The 19559-nt window shown below is 44.4% G+C and overlaps 1 protein-coding gene across 1 annotated transcript in view; it reads right to left on the reverse strand.

Annotated features, from left to right (window-relative positions):
- trabd2b (TraB domain containing 2B) overlaps window positions 1–19559 on the reverse strand; it is a 77377-nt gene that overhangs the window by 56243 nt on the left and 1575 nt on the right. The window contains exon 2 of the mRNA XM_037768791.1: window positions 16354–16932. Within this exon, the coding sequence (XP_037624719.1) occupies window positions 16354–16932 (579 nt within the window). The remainder of the gene's footprint in view (window positions 1–16353; window positions 16933–19559) is intronic.

The following is a 19559-nucleotide window of genomic DNA, read 5'->3' on the forward strand; positions in this document are numbered from 1 at the left end:
GGCGAGGAAACATCTCACTGGCGGACACTCCATCACAATAAAGTCCGGAACAACAGTGACGGATGCCGTGCGTGACAAAACCAAGTTCCACTGTGAACTATGAGGATGCAGCCAGAAAAAAACAGTGGAAAAGTGCCCTCTTACAAAGTAATTGGCAAACTCTATTAAATTTGGGCCCACTGATGATTGATTTAAAAATACAAAATAAATAAAAATTAGTTAGTTAGCTGTTGGCTACAACTTGAGCCCTGCTTTTTTTGCCGATATTAGTTTCCATTTTGACAAATTGGCGGCATTAAAAGTATGCCGAATTAGCTATTAGGAGTTCCTGTTTGCAATGTAGCTTCCCATGAACACACATATATCACTGGATTACTTTGATTCTGAAGAAAATTTAAAAATGTGAAGATTCTCAGGCAAGTTCTGATTTCTAAGCAGAGATATGGAAGTTTATTTGATGGATATCAGAGATAATGATATCCTCCAAAAGTGTAAGTCACACAAAATTTAAAAAATATGTGTTGGAGGATCAATAAGGATCGGTATCTGGGCCAATCCGGGCATACTTTAATGTTATTAGAAAGTGGTATCAGAAAAAAAAAAAAAAAATGCTGTAAATATTAGACTGTTCTCATACACCGTTTGCAGCTATACTTTATTACATTATAATTTGTATATATCCCACGAAATTAATTCATATGTAATCCACATAATCATGAACCGGGAAGTATAAAGAGCGGCAAACGTCCCATAGGGAGGAGGTCGGGGTGGATGGGTGGGTCAAAAGACAGCGGACTTTCGCACAGGGAATGATGTTTGTATCCCGTGTGAAACTAGACGTCAATATTGATTTATATGTCACGTGACTTCTGTACTTAACTCACGGCGCTTCTGAAGTTATTTTACCCCAAAACAGGATCTTTTCCTGACCCTAACTAAGTAGCTTTCTTTCCTGTGAAGACAGAAGTTCATTTTGAAAAGTTTTTATGCATGTAACGAGCAGTAATTGACATGTCTTGGAAAACGCGCAAAAAATGAGGAATAACTTTTCATAAGATATTATATGAACCGTTGTATGAGGATACGTTGACATATTTATATCTTGTGCTAAAAAGTAACAGAAACGTGGCCCAAACTAGACAGTTACTGACAATGAAAGACTCTTTTTAACGGTGAAAGACCTGGGAATACAGACACAAAGGAGTTGGAGTACTTCAGGGCAAAATACGGTTGCCATCCACATTGGGTGGTATATTATGGGATGCTGTTATATCCGAAGGCAGGTGGTCTGGCACGGAGCTGACAGGGGCATCAGAAACCAATAACTGTGTCTGCTTACACACCGACTTTCTCCAGCCAAGTTAAACTCACGTATCTGTCCGTTCCCAGAGTCGACTTCAGCTGAGAACACTAATGGACAGTTTCTTTCTTTTCTATTCACTGAATACCTCGTAAAAAAAAATCCTCATGGGAATCTTAGGAGAACCAGCATCTCTGAGGCTCAATAATTAACATGTTATATATCTCGTTTTTTTTCCTCCGCTGGTTGCCTGGCGACCTCGCAGTGATGGCAAGACTCCAGGAAGTCACTTCCAAGAAATCGGTCTGGCACACAACCCCCCGTTAAACAGCAAATTGTCTTTTTTATACTCTGTTTACATATAAAGTGTTGATTAATGATGTCTAGAGGTGCTGGTAGGCAGATTGTTTAAGCTTTGGACAGAGCCAGCCTAGCTGTTTCCAGTCTTTATGCTAAGCTAAGCTAATTGGCTGCTGACTTTTGCTTAAAAGTGAGTGAGGGTATTTACCAAACTGTCAGACTATTGCTTTAAAACGATCTATACCCCTCATGATATAAAAAAGGTGGAAGTGTGAGCTACAAAAGTGCTGTGAGAGGTTTTAGAAATACCAGGATCACACAATGAACTTCTGTTCAGTGGTGCAGTATAGGCAGAAACCAAGGTTTGTATCCTCATGTGTCCCAAAACCACACTGAACCTCTGGAATATATGAGTAGAGTGCAAACATAATTTAATTTAGTGGATGCAAATGAAGCGTTGAGAATCTGTGTATGGATGAATATATTCAATAAGCGTGTGTAACTGCGCATAAAGACTCGAGCTCCAGACGTTCCCCGCGTGCCCACGACAACAAATTTGTCTGCGACAAAGTCAACTGTCCACCTGTTCACCATTAATAAAGGTTTTACTCCATCAAAAAACATTTCCCACACGGTCCCACATCTGCGGCGCACACACAACGCACACATTCACCTCGGCAGCCCTTCAGGCTGACATGTTTCCCTGCTAATCTGTTTGCACAACTCTGGTGTGACCACAGGCCAATTACACATCGTCACATGATGCACGAGAGAGAGAGAGCGGAGAAGAAAAATGAGAAAAGAGCCACCCACTGAGAGCCCCTCTTTCTTAACTTCTCCCCGTTCTCCACCGTCCCCTCCATCTCCAGCTCTCCCGCTCCGTTTGTGACTGTAATTACAGCTGCCCATCACTCAGGCTCTCCCTGAACAACGGCACCCCTCAGAGACCACGGTCCCGCTACGACTCTCTAAGTAAATTTGATTTCTCATCTCATTTACGTTCCATAAACTCTGCCATATGTTGGATATTATATTTAAACTGTTCCAGTAGACGCCAAGAGAGCGCACGCCTTGGGAAAGGTAAAAGAACTGTGTTGGAAAAACTGCGCTGGTGAATGACAGGTGAAATTGACCGTGATGTGAGGGAGAAAAAAACTCAAAACCCAAAAGAAGAGAGGAGAGAGAAACTTCACAGCAGCATCCTATAGTTTTTTTATTGTTGTCTTTTTTATTTTGGCACAGAGGAAACTGTTGAGTGGGGAAACAGAAAGGTTTCCTCTGTTATTGTTGCTTTTGCTCTTTCCCAGTACCCCCAAATTGAACAATTTTATTTTCCTCTCCTCTCTTTCCCGTTTTGCCTGAGTGGCGTGGGGGGGTTTCTCTGCTTCTCCCCGCTCCCTCCTTCTCCCTGTTCCTCCACTTCTCTTTCTCGTAATCCCTTTTTATGTTTCTTTTGGTCCTTTCTCTCGTGGTAGGGATTGACCAGGTCACATGTCAACAGCAGGGCAGCCAACTTTATCATTTATCCCTTATACGTGGCAGATGGGTCGGAGTTTTCACTTAGAAAGAGTATCAAAGAGTTAAGTAAAGTGTTTTGACATTACGTTAGTGTACTTCCCGTCACTGTCCTGATATAGTGAACTCTTACAGTGCAAAAAAACACTAGAAATAATCTCCATCCATTCATCCGTATTCGCTAAACCGCTTATCTTGTTAAGACCACATTTTCAAAAACTAATTGACTCAGGCCTGTGTCGTTTCAAGGAACTGAGAAAGTCATGTTCAATAGCAGTGCAGAGGGGGGTTGGAGGGGGTTGGGAGGGGGGGGGGGGAGTTTACTGGGGCTTCAGCCAAAGAGACGAGGTCGTCCAGAGGGCGAGGACGAGGGCAACCGGCTCCCTCTGTCAATCCGGCTCAGAGAAAGTTCTCGGAGCCCTAATTTGAAAGGTGAAACAGAGGCCTGAATGCACAAATGCTTGAAATCCCCTGAGCTACTGAGGGCACGCCGGGGTAAAACTAAAGTATTGACCAGGAGCTGAATGAGGCCTACTGCCCATCTAGGTGGTCAGCTTCTGCTTTTGGATCAGTTTTTAAATGCAGGCCCAACACTTTGCTTTTTTTTTTTGGCCCCGATCAGACAGAGCATGTTTTAGCAGCATAGGGCGGCTTTTTGTAACTGTTTTCAATGAGATTGAAGCGCACTACTTTTGCGTTTTGTGCCTCACGTTTATCCGCTCTGAGCGCCATGAACGCATTGAGTTGAAAAATTCAACTCAGAGTGGAAAACGCCCAACGTCATTAGCATTGCTTCTCATTGTGGTGACTTTCGCTGGATACCCGGAGCCTTATGACTTTATCGTAGCTACAATGATCCATGACCTGAAGAGAAAACAGCAGCAAATTAGTGCGGAACTTGAGATTTTGGGTAAGTTGTTTTCAATAATTTAAACTGTACTATTAACTATTTGGGTCACGTACAGTTCATGGTTTGTACTAAGGTACCGTTAGCACTCGTTTGGTGATTTCCTAGCAACATGCAGCAAACCTGATCAGGGCCTTAACCCACGCTAACCTGATGTGGCGTTTGAAAAGCAGCCAAATACATTCAAATGCATCACAATAATGTGCATAAACACCTAGATTTGATGAAGACAGACCCATAAGTAAAAGATCATTCTGTTCTGTGTTACAGGGAGGAACCGGGCCGGATTACAGAGGTTTTGTGCCCGGGAACATTTCAGCAACGGGAGGATGAAAGTATCAACAGACGGTAAGATTTTTCAACTCTGTGACTCAGCTCAGTTTGACCTGTGAGTTCCGTGTTTGTGCTTTCACTTATTTGCGCAGTAATCTATCCCTGCAAAGCTGTTTGTGCTGGTACCAGAACATCTGCGTCTGAAGACTTGTTAATGGCACTGGAGCCTGTCTCCAGCCTCCCCGTCTCTCTACCTGCGGCCTCCTCTTGTTTTTCTGGCTGCCTGCTGGTTTGTCTTTCTGCCTCCTTCAACTGAGAGCTACTCTTAGATGGAGAGGTGTGTAATGTGCGTCACTCCACCCAATTGCACGGGGCGGAGATAGGATGGATGACAGGATTTATGAGCTTTCTAACAAATTTTAAAGTGGAGCCTTGTTTCAAGAGCTCCAACTTGCAGTTTTCACATTGGTCGGGGAGTTGGGGACCCGCTTCAGACTCTGTTTGTGGCGGCAAAAAAAGCAGCTATTGGCTTTAAGTTACATTTCCAAGTTAAGGTATTCAGAGGTGGAAAGTAACTAAGTACATTTACTCAAGTACTTTAGCCTACTTGAAGGAGAGTATATTTTACAAGGCCAAAACAGGAATATCAACTGCTTCCTGACAGACAAAGTGTAACTCCGGCTCAACTGTTTCCCACTTGACCTTTCAGAGATGTTTATGAAATTTTACTTTGGGCCAATAATGTCAGTGGTTGAAGCCTTTATTATTGCTGGGAGTACTGATCATGGGAGAACAGTATTGCAGAACATGGCTTAAAAAACTATCTATGCCTATTGTTGTTGTTATCAGCTCTCCCATCTGACATTTGCTGAGTTAGATTGGAACAATCTTAATCATGAATAACCTACATTTGACCCAAATCAACACTTTTCTTATGAGACTATAGTAGAATCAAAGTGTTTTTATACTGGACTGATCCAAGTGTGAATATGCACGACTCTGTGAATGTGTGACACGCAGTATTAGCCAAAAACATTACGTACATGTTCCCCCACAAGCCCGACAGAATTGAAACATTATTATTTGACTTGCAGGATAACGCAAGAAGTAAATGGTGTGAAAGTGTAAATGAGCGTGTAGGTTTTTTTGGAGAGGGGGGTATAGAAAGGTGAGAGGGGTAAGCAGAGCTGAAGTGCTCCACTGGGGTGTGTATAATGGGGACAAGGCAGAGGGGGCACAGAAGACGCATGGGTCACATTAAAACCGGGTTCAGTGAGAGGGCTCTGCTAATGCTACCTAATCCCCGACAAGCCGAGCTCACACAACACACACACACACACACTAACACATACACGCAGTTGTTCTTTACTGGCACCTATTTATGACCGTTGGCCAGTGTGTGTGTATGGGTTTGAGAGGTGTGTTAGTATGTGTGGCTGATGTCACAGGCTGAGTTCATCTCGGACCACCACACATCCGACATGGAAAGTTGCATGCCATGGCATACTGACAATCTTTTTTCCATGTTCGCCCATAGTGATACACCACCTTGTCTGGTTGCTTGTCTGGTGCTGCTTTAAGTCTGTCAGCACTAATGTACTGTATTTTTATGGCTGTTGTGTGGTCCGATTTGGTTCCTCAGTGATGTTAAAGATAGATGGTGTGGATAGAAATGAGTGCATCATGGTACTCACACTCACACTACTTTGTCCCATTTAGCCCCAATTGTCTGTGTCTGTTTATGCGTAAAATTTTTGCTGCTGCACTCCTGAGGATTCAGAATTACACACTCATAAACCACCAAAGCAGTACATGTTTGGAAGCAGTTATTCAGACTGTCCTTCAAAAGAAAAATGACAGCATCAGACGTTTCAGCAAATGCCGAAAAGCGACGTGTATAAATCAGGCGACAACCTCTGTTTCTGAAAAGTGAAGCCAATGCGGAAGTGCCTTAAACTTGCATTGTTTCCAATAGTCTATGAGAAAATGGGCCTACTTCTCACTTGATTTATTACCTCAGTAAACATTGTAAACATGAGTTTATGTCTCAACGTTAGTTTCAAGTCTTCTTCAATACAGCATGATGTTCATTTAGTAAATTATGGTCCCATTTAGAGTCAAATAGACCATAAAGCAGGGTATGCTGTAGGGCATGGCTACCTTGTGATTGACAGGTCGCTACCACGGCGTTGTCCGGTCTGGGAGTCGTCCGTGTTTTCGTCTTAGAACTTTAACCTTTTCACAGTGTGTTTTCAGTTCATGAAAGTTAATTGTAACATTTCGGTCACCTAAAAATGTCGTATTCAGCGTTCGGTTGTACTTAACTCCACCCTCTTGTGTCACTTCTGGTTCCAAGAAACCAAGATGGTGACGGCCAAAATGCCAAACTCGAGGCTTCAAAACTGTAGTCCACAAACCAATGAGCTACATCACGCTGACGACGTCCACTTCTTATATACAGTCTATGGTTTAAATTCAAGTGACAAAGCCCTCTGGAGGACGTAGGAATTATGGCTGTTCTGTGTTGGGAGCAAACGAGGACATATTGTGACAATCTACAGCCACAAAATCTGCAGAGGCAGGAGGTCGGAGTAGTTGGATGGGTCAACAAACATATTGGACTTTGACACAGGAGTCCCCTGTTCACCTCTTGTCACATACCAACAGTCAACATTGATTTTTTTTTTTTTTTTTTTTTTTTTTTAAATGTTATTTTTTTGGGGGCATTTTTTAAGCATTTTATTGATAGGACAGTGTTGAAAGGGGGAGAGAGAGAATTGACATGCGGAAAGGACCACAGGCCGGATTCGAACCCGGGTCCACCGCTGCAAGGGACAGAGCCTTGGCGATACATGGGCGCTCGCTCTACCGACTGAGCTAACCAGCCGCCCAACATTGATTTCTTTTAACAATGAAAACTAACGCTACTCAACCTTAACCAAGTTGTTTTTGTGCCTAAGCTTAACCAAACCTTAACCGTCGCACCGTGAGATCATAACATTATGTTTATATTTTACATAAATTCTGTATGTATCTTCCTGGAGGGCAGTTACGTATCACATATTTGTCACCTGTTGGAATTGTTTCATACATACAGTAGATAGATAAAGGTTAAAGGCCACATTCTCACCTGAAAAATACTGCACTGCAAAATATTGTCTGCACACCTGATACAAAGACCAAAAAAGGGCTTTCCATGTATTTATGAGCAGTAAAGTGTTGTGCTGCATTTGAGCCTGATATCAGAGGTCAAAACAGGATAAATCATATCAGATTATGGGTGATGACATCCAGAGAAGCACAAACTTAAGCGGCGCACACATCCCACCGCAGATACAGCCAATGACGTCTGATTTTCGCGGGGCTAACCTGGTTAAACAAAGGTTATAAAACAACGACGTCCCAAAAGACAACAACATTCCGGAGGGGCCAAGTGGGTCTCTGAGGAAATCAGTCAGTCACATTCCTGTCTGTGATCAATCAGCCTCTGGCCCAGACAACCTGAGATTAACCTCAGCCTTTCTGGAAACTAACCTGCCCTTCCCATAGAAAACAACCTCCAGCTCTGTACAATTTACTGCAGTTTCCCTTGTTGTGATGAGCAAATATGTATTGGGGAAATATATTGTGTCTTTGAGACTACCTGCCTGCAGGAGAACACGCTCAGACACCATTCACTTTACTGCAATTTCCACTGTTAGGATGACAAAATAATTATACAGAAACAGAGTCCAGTATGTGTGTGTAGGCGTGTGCTGTGCAGCTTTGGTCCTCATTTGACGGGTAGATGACTGCGGAGTGAAGATGGATCCGCAGTGTGACGTGAGGCCGTTTAAGCAGAAAGGAACGCTCATTCTCTCCAACAAAGGGAGAATGTGGGCGAAGGAAGGAGGGAAGGATTTGGCACATTGAACACTAAAGTATGGAAGAGCACTCCGACCTGCCACGCTTTACTCACTACCTCAGAGGAGCTCAGCTCAGTGACAATGTGGTGGAGTCATTACGTTCAGGTCTCCAGGTACAGTGCTCAGTGTGAGGAGGGATGTGACCTCTCTGAATGGAGACGAAGCAGCGGGTTTATAGAGGAGCACGGTGAAGTTAATAGTTCACAGAAGAATTCTTCGGAATAATGTTCCCACTTTCCCTGCATGCTTTACTTCTCCTTCAGCTGCTGAACTTGCCACTTTCAACTTGAGTTTAATGAGTGAGTGGAGAGAGTTATCATGATAGCCGCTGCGTTGACTCGAGTTTTCCAGTTAAGGAAATGCTAAAATTGTGGCACTTTGTTTAAGTGGAACATTTCTTGTAGCCGCCCTGCACCAGGTTCCTGACAGCTCTTGTCTGCTGCCTGCTCTCAAACTCAATCACAGCTTTAAAGGGGGAATATCATGCTCATTTCCAGGTTCATGCTTGTATTTTGGGGTTTTTACTAGAACATGTTTACATGCTTTAATGTTCGAAAAACACTTTATTTTTCTCAAACTGTCTGTCTGAATATATAGTCCAGTTGCACGAAAAGGCGTGGGAATGACACGATAATGCACGAGGCAAAAAGCGTGTAATAAGAACGCCCTTCTTGCTTTAGGCGTGCCATTTTCACACCATTTAGTGTACTGACTGCAATGTACTGATATAGGATAAAAGGTTAAGAAAGACCGCTAACAGCGGGTGTGAAGCAAGGTGGATGGGTCCAACAATCAGGACTTTCAACCAGGAGATCGCTGTTTGAGACCAGTGTTTTGTTTGGAAGTGACGTCTGTCACGTGTTTTGTAGTGGCGTTTGCCACAGGTTTTCCGTACTGATGTTACATTGTTCCGTACGTATTTTACTTAGTTTACATACGTATTCTAAGCCCCACCATGCCATTTTTCCTTAACCTAAGTGAGTGGTTTTGTTGCCCCCTGCTGGTACTAGGGATGTGACGGTGAGGACATTTTTCCACTGGTTAATAAACTTGTGACAACACCGGTGTTACCGATTACACCGGACATTTTACAAGAAAAGATGACGCTCAATATGCGTAGAGCGCTTACTTTGATCTTTGAAGTCGGGTGTCTGTGTGTCTGGCCTCTCCGATCGAGCTTTCGCTGCGGGGCCGCAGGTTTCCACCCGGCGCTGTTCCGCCGCGCACACCGGCTGTGACCGCTCCTATCTCGGCACGGCGATTGCCTCATTAACGTTATGGTTCCCTTATAGCATTGGGTTTGAGTCTGAAATATTGCCAAATAGATGCCTTTGCTTTTCGCTTCGACACAACATCCTCCACCATCGTCTGTCATCTTTCTCTCGACCCTTGTGAGTGAAGACTCCTGTTACTCTGTGCTGAGACTCCATACGGAGCAGACACTTTTACTTTCAGTTTGTAGCGTCCGTCGTCCGACTATTTATTGATAACACGGCGCTGATACGCGAAAATGAGCTAAATGGGTTTTACTTTTGTAAAAAAAAAGCAAAACGGCGCTGGGTACGTAATGTTATCGGTGCATGCTCGAACATTATGTAGCACCGGTAACACCGACTACCGTAGCCTAGCTGGTACTGCACCTTCATACACGTATGTAATATTCACGCCTCAGCGAGACAAAACATGACACTGACACGCTATCCCTGGTGGACCCGCGGGTCTATTACACGCTTTGGCGTGATATCGGGTTGGAATATACCTGTAGCCTTTCCACCCTCTGTCTTAAACGCTCCAATTTAGCGCCTGTCTCTTTAAGTCCCCCTCCTGAAAAAGCCCAGTCTGCTCTGATTGGCTCATAAGAAAAATATGGTGCACCTTTGCAAAGGTAATTCTCAAGCCGTTTGTGTTATATTCTAATGTGCCTGCATATGACAAATCTGAATGGCTTGTTGAATCACGTGTTTTCTGATCTAGGCAGCCCACAAAAAAGTGACTGGGTTTTTTTCTCATAAAATATCATTCCAGTAAAAGAAAATGGGATTTATTCAGTTGTCAAGTGCACAGCGCCCCTGTTTCTCAGCGTCCCTATCCAGCTTCTCCACCTCCCTCCGCCTCGCCGTCAGCCTGCAGTGTTCTGGCCAGCACATAATTGTCTAAGTGCTTCTGGATGGCAGCAGGCTATTTGGTCATTAAGGGGCCTATTAAGTCATTAGTGCAACAGTGGGACTGCCGTCTGCCTGCCGACGGGACCAGATGATCGGCCTGATACGTGTTGCCGCGCAGTTTTCCACATATTTGCGCAGGTAATTATAGCTTAGATGTGAAACACCCTCAGATGTCACGCTTAAAGAGGGGATACATGTCGCCAGCACACTTTAAAGGTAATCTCCTCCTCCCCTTCTCCTCCTCCTCTTTTTCCACTTGGCGTATGTGCAGATGAGCAATGGGACAAGCAGAGCCTCGGGACATGTCAGAGAGAAAGATAGGGAGCGAGGAGGTCAGAGAAAAGAGGAGCAGAGTGCAGACAAAGAATCACTTTTTCCATCAGTCAGCCTTTGCGGCCGACACATCGCTTCAAACCCAGACTCGCACGCCCGTCACGGAATGTAAATATTTGGATATGGGTAAGGTTTGATGTTACTTAATTCCTCCCTTTAAAGATGTCCTGTTTAGGCGAACGCGGTCCAAAGAACACAACGCAAAGTATTCTGCATGATTTGATACGACGCGTGAGAATCGTATTTTGATTTCGCTGTTACTCTTAGCAACCCTTTTCCCCGGCCAGGAGACATTCACTTCCCTGGGATCACGATATTATACTCACCGCTTACATAAATGCTCATCAAATAACTGCCATGTACGGCCAGAAATCTCTGGATCTGTACGGAGAGAGACATTCCTCCTGGATATGTGCTGTATTTTACTTTTACTGTTTGTTTTTAAATCATTTTCAAATCACTGATTTGTAGCCTAAGGCCATATACTTTGCGAGGTCCAATCTGAATTGGAAAACCAAACAAATCAAATTGAATATCATATAAAATAATAGCGACTTATGGGAAACGCAGACAGTTAAAGGGAATGTCTGTGGCCCAGAAAGACAAAGGTTTCACTTTATGACCACTGTGTGTAAATTCAGTGGTTGCTCTCTGAGCGCCATGCACTTTTCATTATATATTTTCATACATATATTGGAAAAACTAAATGTCATCACGTTTCAAATTATTTTGCCATGAAGAAATACATTGTTGTGATATGTTAGCCACATCTCCAGGTCTGAAAGTGCCCGACTGTGACCACAGCATGTGTGAGGCTGCAGCGTCAGCACAACAGACAGCCTCAGCCTGACGTCTTCTATCTCTAGCGGAGGAGGTTAAGTGATTGAAATAGAAATGTCAGGTTGTCACTGAAGCTGTAAACAGAGGAGGACGCCCTCCTGCTGAGAGGAAACTGGACTCTGTCACTTACCACCATCCCATCCCCTAAAACTAGGACTGTCAAAGTTAACACCATAATAACACGTTAGCACAAATTTGTTTTAATGCCAATAATTTCTTTAAAGCATTAACACAACTTGTGATTTTTAGGTTTTAGGGCTCATATGAAACTATAAAACCTAAGGAATCCATTGGTACCAACCAATGAAAACTATTATGGCCATTTTCAAAGGGGTCCCTTGACCTCTGACCTCAAGATATGTGAATGAAAATGGGTTTTATGGGTACCCACGAGTCTCCCCTTTACAGACATGCCCACTTTATGATAATCACATGCAGTTTTGGTCAAGTCATAGTCAAGTCAGCACACTGACACACTGACAGCTGTTGTTGCCTGTTGGGCGTCTGTTTGCCATGTTATGATTTAAGCACATTATTTAATGCTAAATGCAGTACCTGTGAGGGTTTCTGGACAATATCTGTTTTGTGTTGTTAATTGATTTCCAATAATAAATACATACATTTGCATAAAGCAGCATATTTGCCCACTCCCATATTGATAAGAGTATTAAACACTTACAAATCTCCCTTTAAGGTACATTTTGAACAGATAAAAAATATGTGTGTTTAATCAATTGACAGCCCTATTTAAAACCATGACCCGCTCCCCTCTCTAATCCTGGGGTGACAAGCCATCTTTCTGTCTGACTCACACACACACAAAGTTGCACAAGTCGTAGCGCAAAATAGCCCGAGCTGATGGAAACTCGGCCTGGTCAGAGGTTGAGCCAGGTACTCTATCAGATGCCTGCTCTGCAGTGCCCAGACTGACCCCCCAGCAGACTGCCAGTCTCCTTGCCGCTCTGCTGCTCCGCGGCTCCACTACCACCTCCCGCCGCGACCCTTGACCCCTGCCCGGGAGACAGGCGCCACCAATATGATGCAATTTCTCTCCGACATGGGCCAGTGGCCTCGGCTGCAACGCGACCCAGGGAAAATAAATACGGGTGTTTATTTGGTGGGAGTGAGAGAGGCCCACAGGCTGGAAAAACAGCTTTGCACCAGAGACGATTTTGTTCCACATCTTAACTCCTATAACATACAAAACAAGCCATTGTGGTTTGGTACAGTGCACCATCAATACACTGTACCGTTGTGATGCTGAGGCTAATGTCAGTAGATGCACCTGATAAGTCATGATGGTAAAGCCCTTGAGTGAAGAGGCTGCATCACCTCCCAGAGCTGTGATTGTGCAGCTTTCTCCAGCCGTTCCCACTCGCTGCTCACAAAGACATCGGTGCTGGCCGGCCCGCCCAGCTGTCAACCTGCATCGGCCTCCAAAGAGTTGGAGAAGAACCATGCACCATGACTTGCCTTTGTTTCCACAAGCTCTAAACTGCCTCTCACGGAGACATGTACACCTCTCTGTGATCTAAAGAGAGCGTAGAGAGGTCTCAGACAGACAGAGCTCTTGTTAGACCACAATGCTCTAAAGAGGGCTCTGGCACACTTAGTGTCTCTCCGTCCCGCCCACGCTACCACCAACATCACCACTACAAACTGAAGATCGCTGCATTAAAACGCCCGCTCCACTTCCTCCTATCCCAGAGAGAATGAGGTCACAGATCCCCTGCACAACAGCCAACCTGTAGACTTGGACCAGTGCCTCAAGACCACCCGTCTACCTCACTGCCCTGGCACCGCTGGGACCAGGTGCCTATGAGAAACCTACAGTGTGACAGATGATGAATCACCAGTATTCGCCTTTCTAAGAGCCCCTCGTTGAAGTCAAAGTTACAGGATATTGTAAGCAACTACTTTTATTGGGTACAAATAATATGTGGGCCGTCAGGGTTTGGAACCGTTCCCAACTCAGATCTCCCTTTAAGCATTGCTCATGTTTCAGATTAGCGTTAGCGGTGGGACGATGCACATCAGTCTCCCTGCAGTTTCAACCCCACCGCTGCCTTTTACACTGTTTCTTATTCCCCAGTCAGTCTCTATCTATCTCTGCCTTTCTCTCTCTCTGCGTCTCACGTCTCTTTCTCCTGACTTCCCACCCACGCATTTTCTCTCTGACTCTTCCTCTATCCATCCTTCTGACCTCATCCTTGTTACAGTCGAGCGTAGAGGGAATCAATCAACCATGGTGTTCAGATTAAATCACAAATTATTATAATTGAGAATAATGGTTTCCATGTCAGCTTCAGTTCAGCTCCGGATTCTTCTCATACATATCTGGAAACGAGGGGGCTGGAAGCTCGGAAGTCCAAGTGCTATGGTGGGGTGAAATTCAAGTTATTCACGATCCAACTCTGACTGTATTTCCATGGCAGTAAAACTCTTATCTGAACTTGAGCACCTGTCTTGTAAAAATGTTATCATCCCTTGTAAATTCAGTGCTGGTTCTTTTCCCTGAAGATCAATAGATTTTGCTTATTATAGTTCAAATACAAGTTAAACACAGCTTTCTAAAGTTGGACTGCTACTCAACCCTGTTAGGATGTAATTTAAAACAGTGTTTTTTTTTCGGGGCAACTGCCGTGCGGAGCCACACTGAATACAGATCAGCGTTAGGGACAGTTATACCAGGTACACAACGGGTTCCCTACTACAGTACCAACGATCGTCAGTAAAGCCCTGATTTGTTGATGGTTCTAAAGCTTATCTTTCCAGATATTCCTGTGATGTGAGGTATGTTAGAGTGTATTTATATCCCCCGATCGGCTCGGAAGACCATCCTGGCCGCTCCGATTTCAAATCGTAAATATTAAACATGTTCAATATTTACGATCGGATATCCTGTTGCGTGTGGGGAACCCCGAAGACAGACGATGACGCAGTCACATGGGAAAGAACGATAGCCAATAGGGAACCAACCTGACTGAAGCGGAAGAACAACCACCGCCGTAGTCATGGCGGCCGCGCCTAATGCACGAGCTAATGTGAAGCATAAAGTAGTAGTAAGATGGACCTCAGAAATGGAGGACCAATTTGTTGATTTGTGGCAGCAACACAAGAGTTTTTTGAAAATGTCTCCATGACTTCATCCATCCATTATCTGTAACCGCTTATCCTATTGAGTCGATCCCAGCTGACATTGGGCGAAGGCGAGGTACACCCTGGACAGGTCGCCAGACTATCACAGGGCTGACACATAGAGACAGACGACCATTCACGCTCACATTTACACCTACGGGCAATTTAGAGTCAACAATGAACCTGCATGTCTTTCAACTGTGGGAGGAAACCGGAGTACCCGGACAAAACCATCGCTAACACAGGGAGAACATACTCATCCGTCCATCCTTCGTGAATTTTCAGTACAAAGTAGTTCAAAAACATCGCAAATTCTCCGTGCCTGTCGTCCGCCATGTTTGTTTACACTAAAGTCACGTTTGATCGCGAGATATTTCACGGGATTCTTGTTGTTCATGTTACTGTGTGATGTGCTGTTTTAGCCAAATCGTTGCTCTCACACACTATAGGAACGAAACTGTTACATTTTAACATAACATGTCGTTATGTGTGGCATCTCTCACATTTTAAACATCTGTTAAGATTTGTAAAATCTTTTATTGTGGGCCAGCCTTTAAACTGAGACTACTTTATAGAGGAAAAAAGACAGGATGCATGAAACCCTTTAAGATAACAGGAAAACAACACGTCTACAGGACATAACAGACTACAGATTGCAGAGCCCTCCTCACGGCGTTAGCACGTCTCCTCTTTATTACCGAGAGGCACGGCTTATTTCTAGGGGCAGTAAAGCTCCCAGGCATGTGCGGGGCACGCAGTGGGCCTTTGACAGCGTAGTTAGGAGGTGCTGATGAAAGAGGAGAGGCTGGAAGCTCACTGCCTCTCAAATTAGCCCCAGAGCCCTCGGACCTGTCACAAGGAGGCTTTAGGCGCCGCCGATGTGCACGTATGGAGCTTTGCATGCGTACTTCGTGTGCGGTGTGCCGTGCATGCACAGCACATGTGTTTGGTTGTGCTTGAATACACATACTGAGATGTTTTTCCTCTTTAATGTAGATCAAATGTTGCATACAGCATCATCTGCTCATCACAGATTTTTGTGGGACCTCCCACGGTTTGAAAAATAGTCTCCAGCTTTTAGGTTACTCCACCTGACTGAAATAGATGCACGTTCCCTTCTTGTCTTAATCATCAGACGAGATAAAGTTGGATACACTCCCCGTGTTTTACTCATCAGGTAATTAGGTTATTTTGTTCATCTTCCAGTATCCGATTACAGCACGAGCCCCACAAAACCGCAGAGAGCCAGACAGACAGTCTGCATTAATGAAAGAGAGAGCGCTCTGCTCTTCTCACCTCCTCTAATCTGTTCTGCATGTGCATTGCTCAGCCTGACACTCTCGCTGCACATTCAGCTGTTGGCTGTTTGTTTAGTGAGGTGGATGGACATTCATAACCGTAAAGCTGTCTCCAGCAGAAAGGTTTTAATCACTGTTTTTGTTCTTATATTGTTGTCTCACACATATCTCTCAGAGACGGTGCAACACCAAGAATCTGTCAACTTGTGCTGTGGATTATAGAGCTCAGCTTGCTCGTCTTGATACAGTATCTTACATCTACTTGTGCCCCCTCTAGGCCCGGCGTGTTCTTGCAATTTCTCCAGCTGTTCCAGCTGTGCACACAGGAAATCAAATGCAAAAAAGGAGAAACCAAACAAGCGTTCACTCCTCCTCTTACCTGAGAGAAGTTGAGCCCGTTGAGGGGGTGACACTGCTCCTCCACCCGCTCCACCGCCCCCGTTGTCTTCCTCATCCTCTCAGCCTCCTGAGCCAAGTACAGATCCAGCACCGGCGTCCCCCTGGACCGAACGTCCCACTCCGTCAAGGAGTTGACCATCAGCATCACCCACACCGGCCTCTTCCTCTCCCAGTTCCCTGCGATGGCGTTGAACAGGTAGTCGGCGTACAGGCCGCGGCCGCGCTGGTCGGCGGTCATCCAGTAAGGCATCATGTGCTTGACGTAGTCCAGGTGGCGTTTGAGGCGGCGGTACAGGTCTCGAGGTAGCAGGGTCTGCAGGTTCTCCCCGTGGGGCAGCAGCTGGCAGCTGGTCAGCTTGGCGATGGTCAGAGGGTCGGTCAGGTCCAGCTCGAAGTACACGTTGCGGCTGCTGTGGAAAGCCTGCTTGGACCGGTCGGGGATGAAGTCCCAGACTCGAGTGTAGGGCACGTGGATGGTGCCAAATAAGTACGAAGGAGGGTGAGGAGGGTGAGGAGGCGCTCGTTTTACTCGCCACAGGAAAGAGTTCATGTCACTTTGCTGTGGAGGAAAGAAAATCAGAGATGGAGGTAAAGATTTCGAGAGCAAAAGGGAAACAAAAATACCAGAAGCATCATTTCAGAAGAACTCAACTAAAGCTGACACATTTTTCCTCTATTGTGGTTTACTGGCTCGTAGGCCCGGGTCAACATGTTAAAGATTGAAATACAATTTAGAGATGACGGCAGCCAGGGGAGGTATGAAGTCTAGTCAGCTCGCTGTCGGCTGCGGGCTGGGGGTTTATAGAGGGGCCTTCTGGGCCGTAAACAGACCCCCGTGTATTGTTGAGGTGCATACCTCGGGTTGCCAAAAGCCTCTTTCGGCCTGGGAAGCATTTCGAAGGCTGCAGTGCAAATATACTGCACTGGAGCTCATAAAAGCCAAAAGCTGAAAGAAACCTGCTCTCTGCTCTGACCCCACTGTGATACTATTGTTTGTGATTTTTTTTTTTTTTTACACCACGCAAGGCAGGGAGTTCTGGTGCTGACAGCCTGAAGTACGGAACTGTTTTAATCCTCTATACGGTTTATATTACAGGAAGTGTTTGTCTAGTGCGGTTATCTTCATACAAAACAATGTCACAATGGAAATGAAATAATCGCAGCCGCTCTAAATGAGCACGAAGCCGGTTTTGAAATATGTTTCTTGTTAAGTGCTCTGCAAATGTGCTGTGCATGTGTCACGACTTTGATGTTGGCTTTATTCAAATATGAAAAGAGAATTAACTTCTATAAACAAATATCAAACTTCTGGCTTCTGAGACGCAGCGTAATCAGGCATTTTGAGGGATGAAACCCATTACTGTAAAATAAAGTTATTCTTAGAAAATGTTTACTTCTTAAATTTAATCAAGATTTCCTTCAGCATGTGTTCCAATTATGCTGCCAACGCTGCCTTCAAAATGCAACGTTTCAAATGGCTGCCAAGAGGCCAGTGTAGTCCTCTTGTGGGGATGTTCTCTTATCATCATAATTGAGTCATTTCTGGCGCAATATGTCTCGACTAAATAAATCGAAAGTGCTATATTTAATGTCAGAGCAGCCTTTCTTCTTCGCAGATCCACTGAGATGTTTAAACAGTTTGGTTCTAACTCAATTTGCACATTTGGCAGCAGGGCACAGCCGACACTGGAGACTGACGGGAAAGCTTTGGACGCATTCTCCGTCATATTCCTGAGACACGGAAACTTCGCAAAGGAGGCTAAATAATGCTCTAAACTTATGCTAAATTTTGGCGAGGAAAAACTGGCATGACCATTTTCAAAGGGGTCCCTTGACCTCTGACCTCAAGATATGTGAATGAAAATGGGTTCTATGGGTACCCACGAGTCTCTCCTTTATGATAATCACATGCAGTTTGGGGCAAATCATAGTCAAGTCAGCACACTGACACACTGACAGCTGTTGTTGCCTGTTGGGCTTGAGTTTGCCATGTTATGATTTAAGCATATTTTTTATGCTAAATGCAGTACCGGTGAGGGTTTCTGGACAAAGCAACAGCTTTTTTTGTGTGCAGCATTTTTCATTAACTTTGCACGTGTGCGCTTATAGGCCTTATAGCCTCATAAATGTAGACTTCTCGACATGGAAAGTGCGGTCGTGTCCTGAGGAGAGGAGAGGAGAAGCAGGCGAGGTGGAGATCCCCTCTCTGCTAAAGCTGCGTGGACTTTTCTGGAGAGCCTTGACGCGCACGGCTGCTTTCTTTTTCCTTTTTTTTATAGGGGTAATTACTGTTAACAGGAAACAGAGACCACTGTACTGACGCATTACAAATCACATGAAGCGAAGGAGCACCGAGTCTTCAGTGATCTCTGACAACACATCCATTATATATAGGATGTATAATGAAACAAAAAGCCATGTGATGATCTCCAAACGACAAAATTCTCACACTTCCCTGCTTCACAGCATTTGAGTATTAATTACTGGTGCAGGTCAGAAACCTCCAAATTCCACTTTATATTTCAATCCTTTGATATTTGGCTCCTTTGTGTTCAGTAAATTGTGTTGCTTCAGGACCAGTAAAACTATTTAGAAGCTATTGTGCTTCATCAAAATGCAATGATTAGCAATGAAATTACTTTTGCATCCCCTTAAAGCTGATTATTTGCTATTATTGCACAGAGCAGTCGGATCTTATCAATACATCGCCCAAACAATGGGCTAACTCCTGTAACAGTGAGGGGCCTATATGAGAGCTCTGGTGTTAATTTCAATATCATCTGTGATCAGATTGAGTTTACAGACAATATCCAGAGATGCTGTACAGATACTCAGAGGGGGTCGCTATACTTAGCTTTTACTCTTGATTCTTATCCATGTTCTTTGTTCATCCTTATCTCATTATTTCTTTTCTTTCATATCTTGATTTGCATATTTCTGTTATCAGTTTTTTTCCAGGTGTTATTTTCAAGATTCAAAGAACTTTATTATCACATAGTGATAGAAAGTTGTCTCAGGTTAGGGTCTCGCAGACAACATAAAAACATACACCCATGAAAGACATAAAATTACTTTAAAAACACAAACAATTCTATTAATAAATAGACGAATGATCTCTATTTAGGGGTCAAAGAGGGCAAACGTGTTGGATGTGATGATTTTAGTTCACTTTTCCTCATCTTCAGG

The sequence above is a fragment of the Sebastes umbrosus genome, chromosome 5 (assembly GCF_015220745.1).
Source record: "Sebastes umbrosus isolate fSebUmb1 chromosome 5, fSebUmb1.pri, whole genome shotgun sequence".
In the NCBI taxonomy this organism is placed as follows: Eukaryota; Metazoa; Chordata; class Actinopteri; order Perciformes; family Sebastidae; genus Sebastes; species Sebastes umbrosus.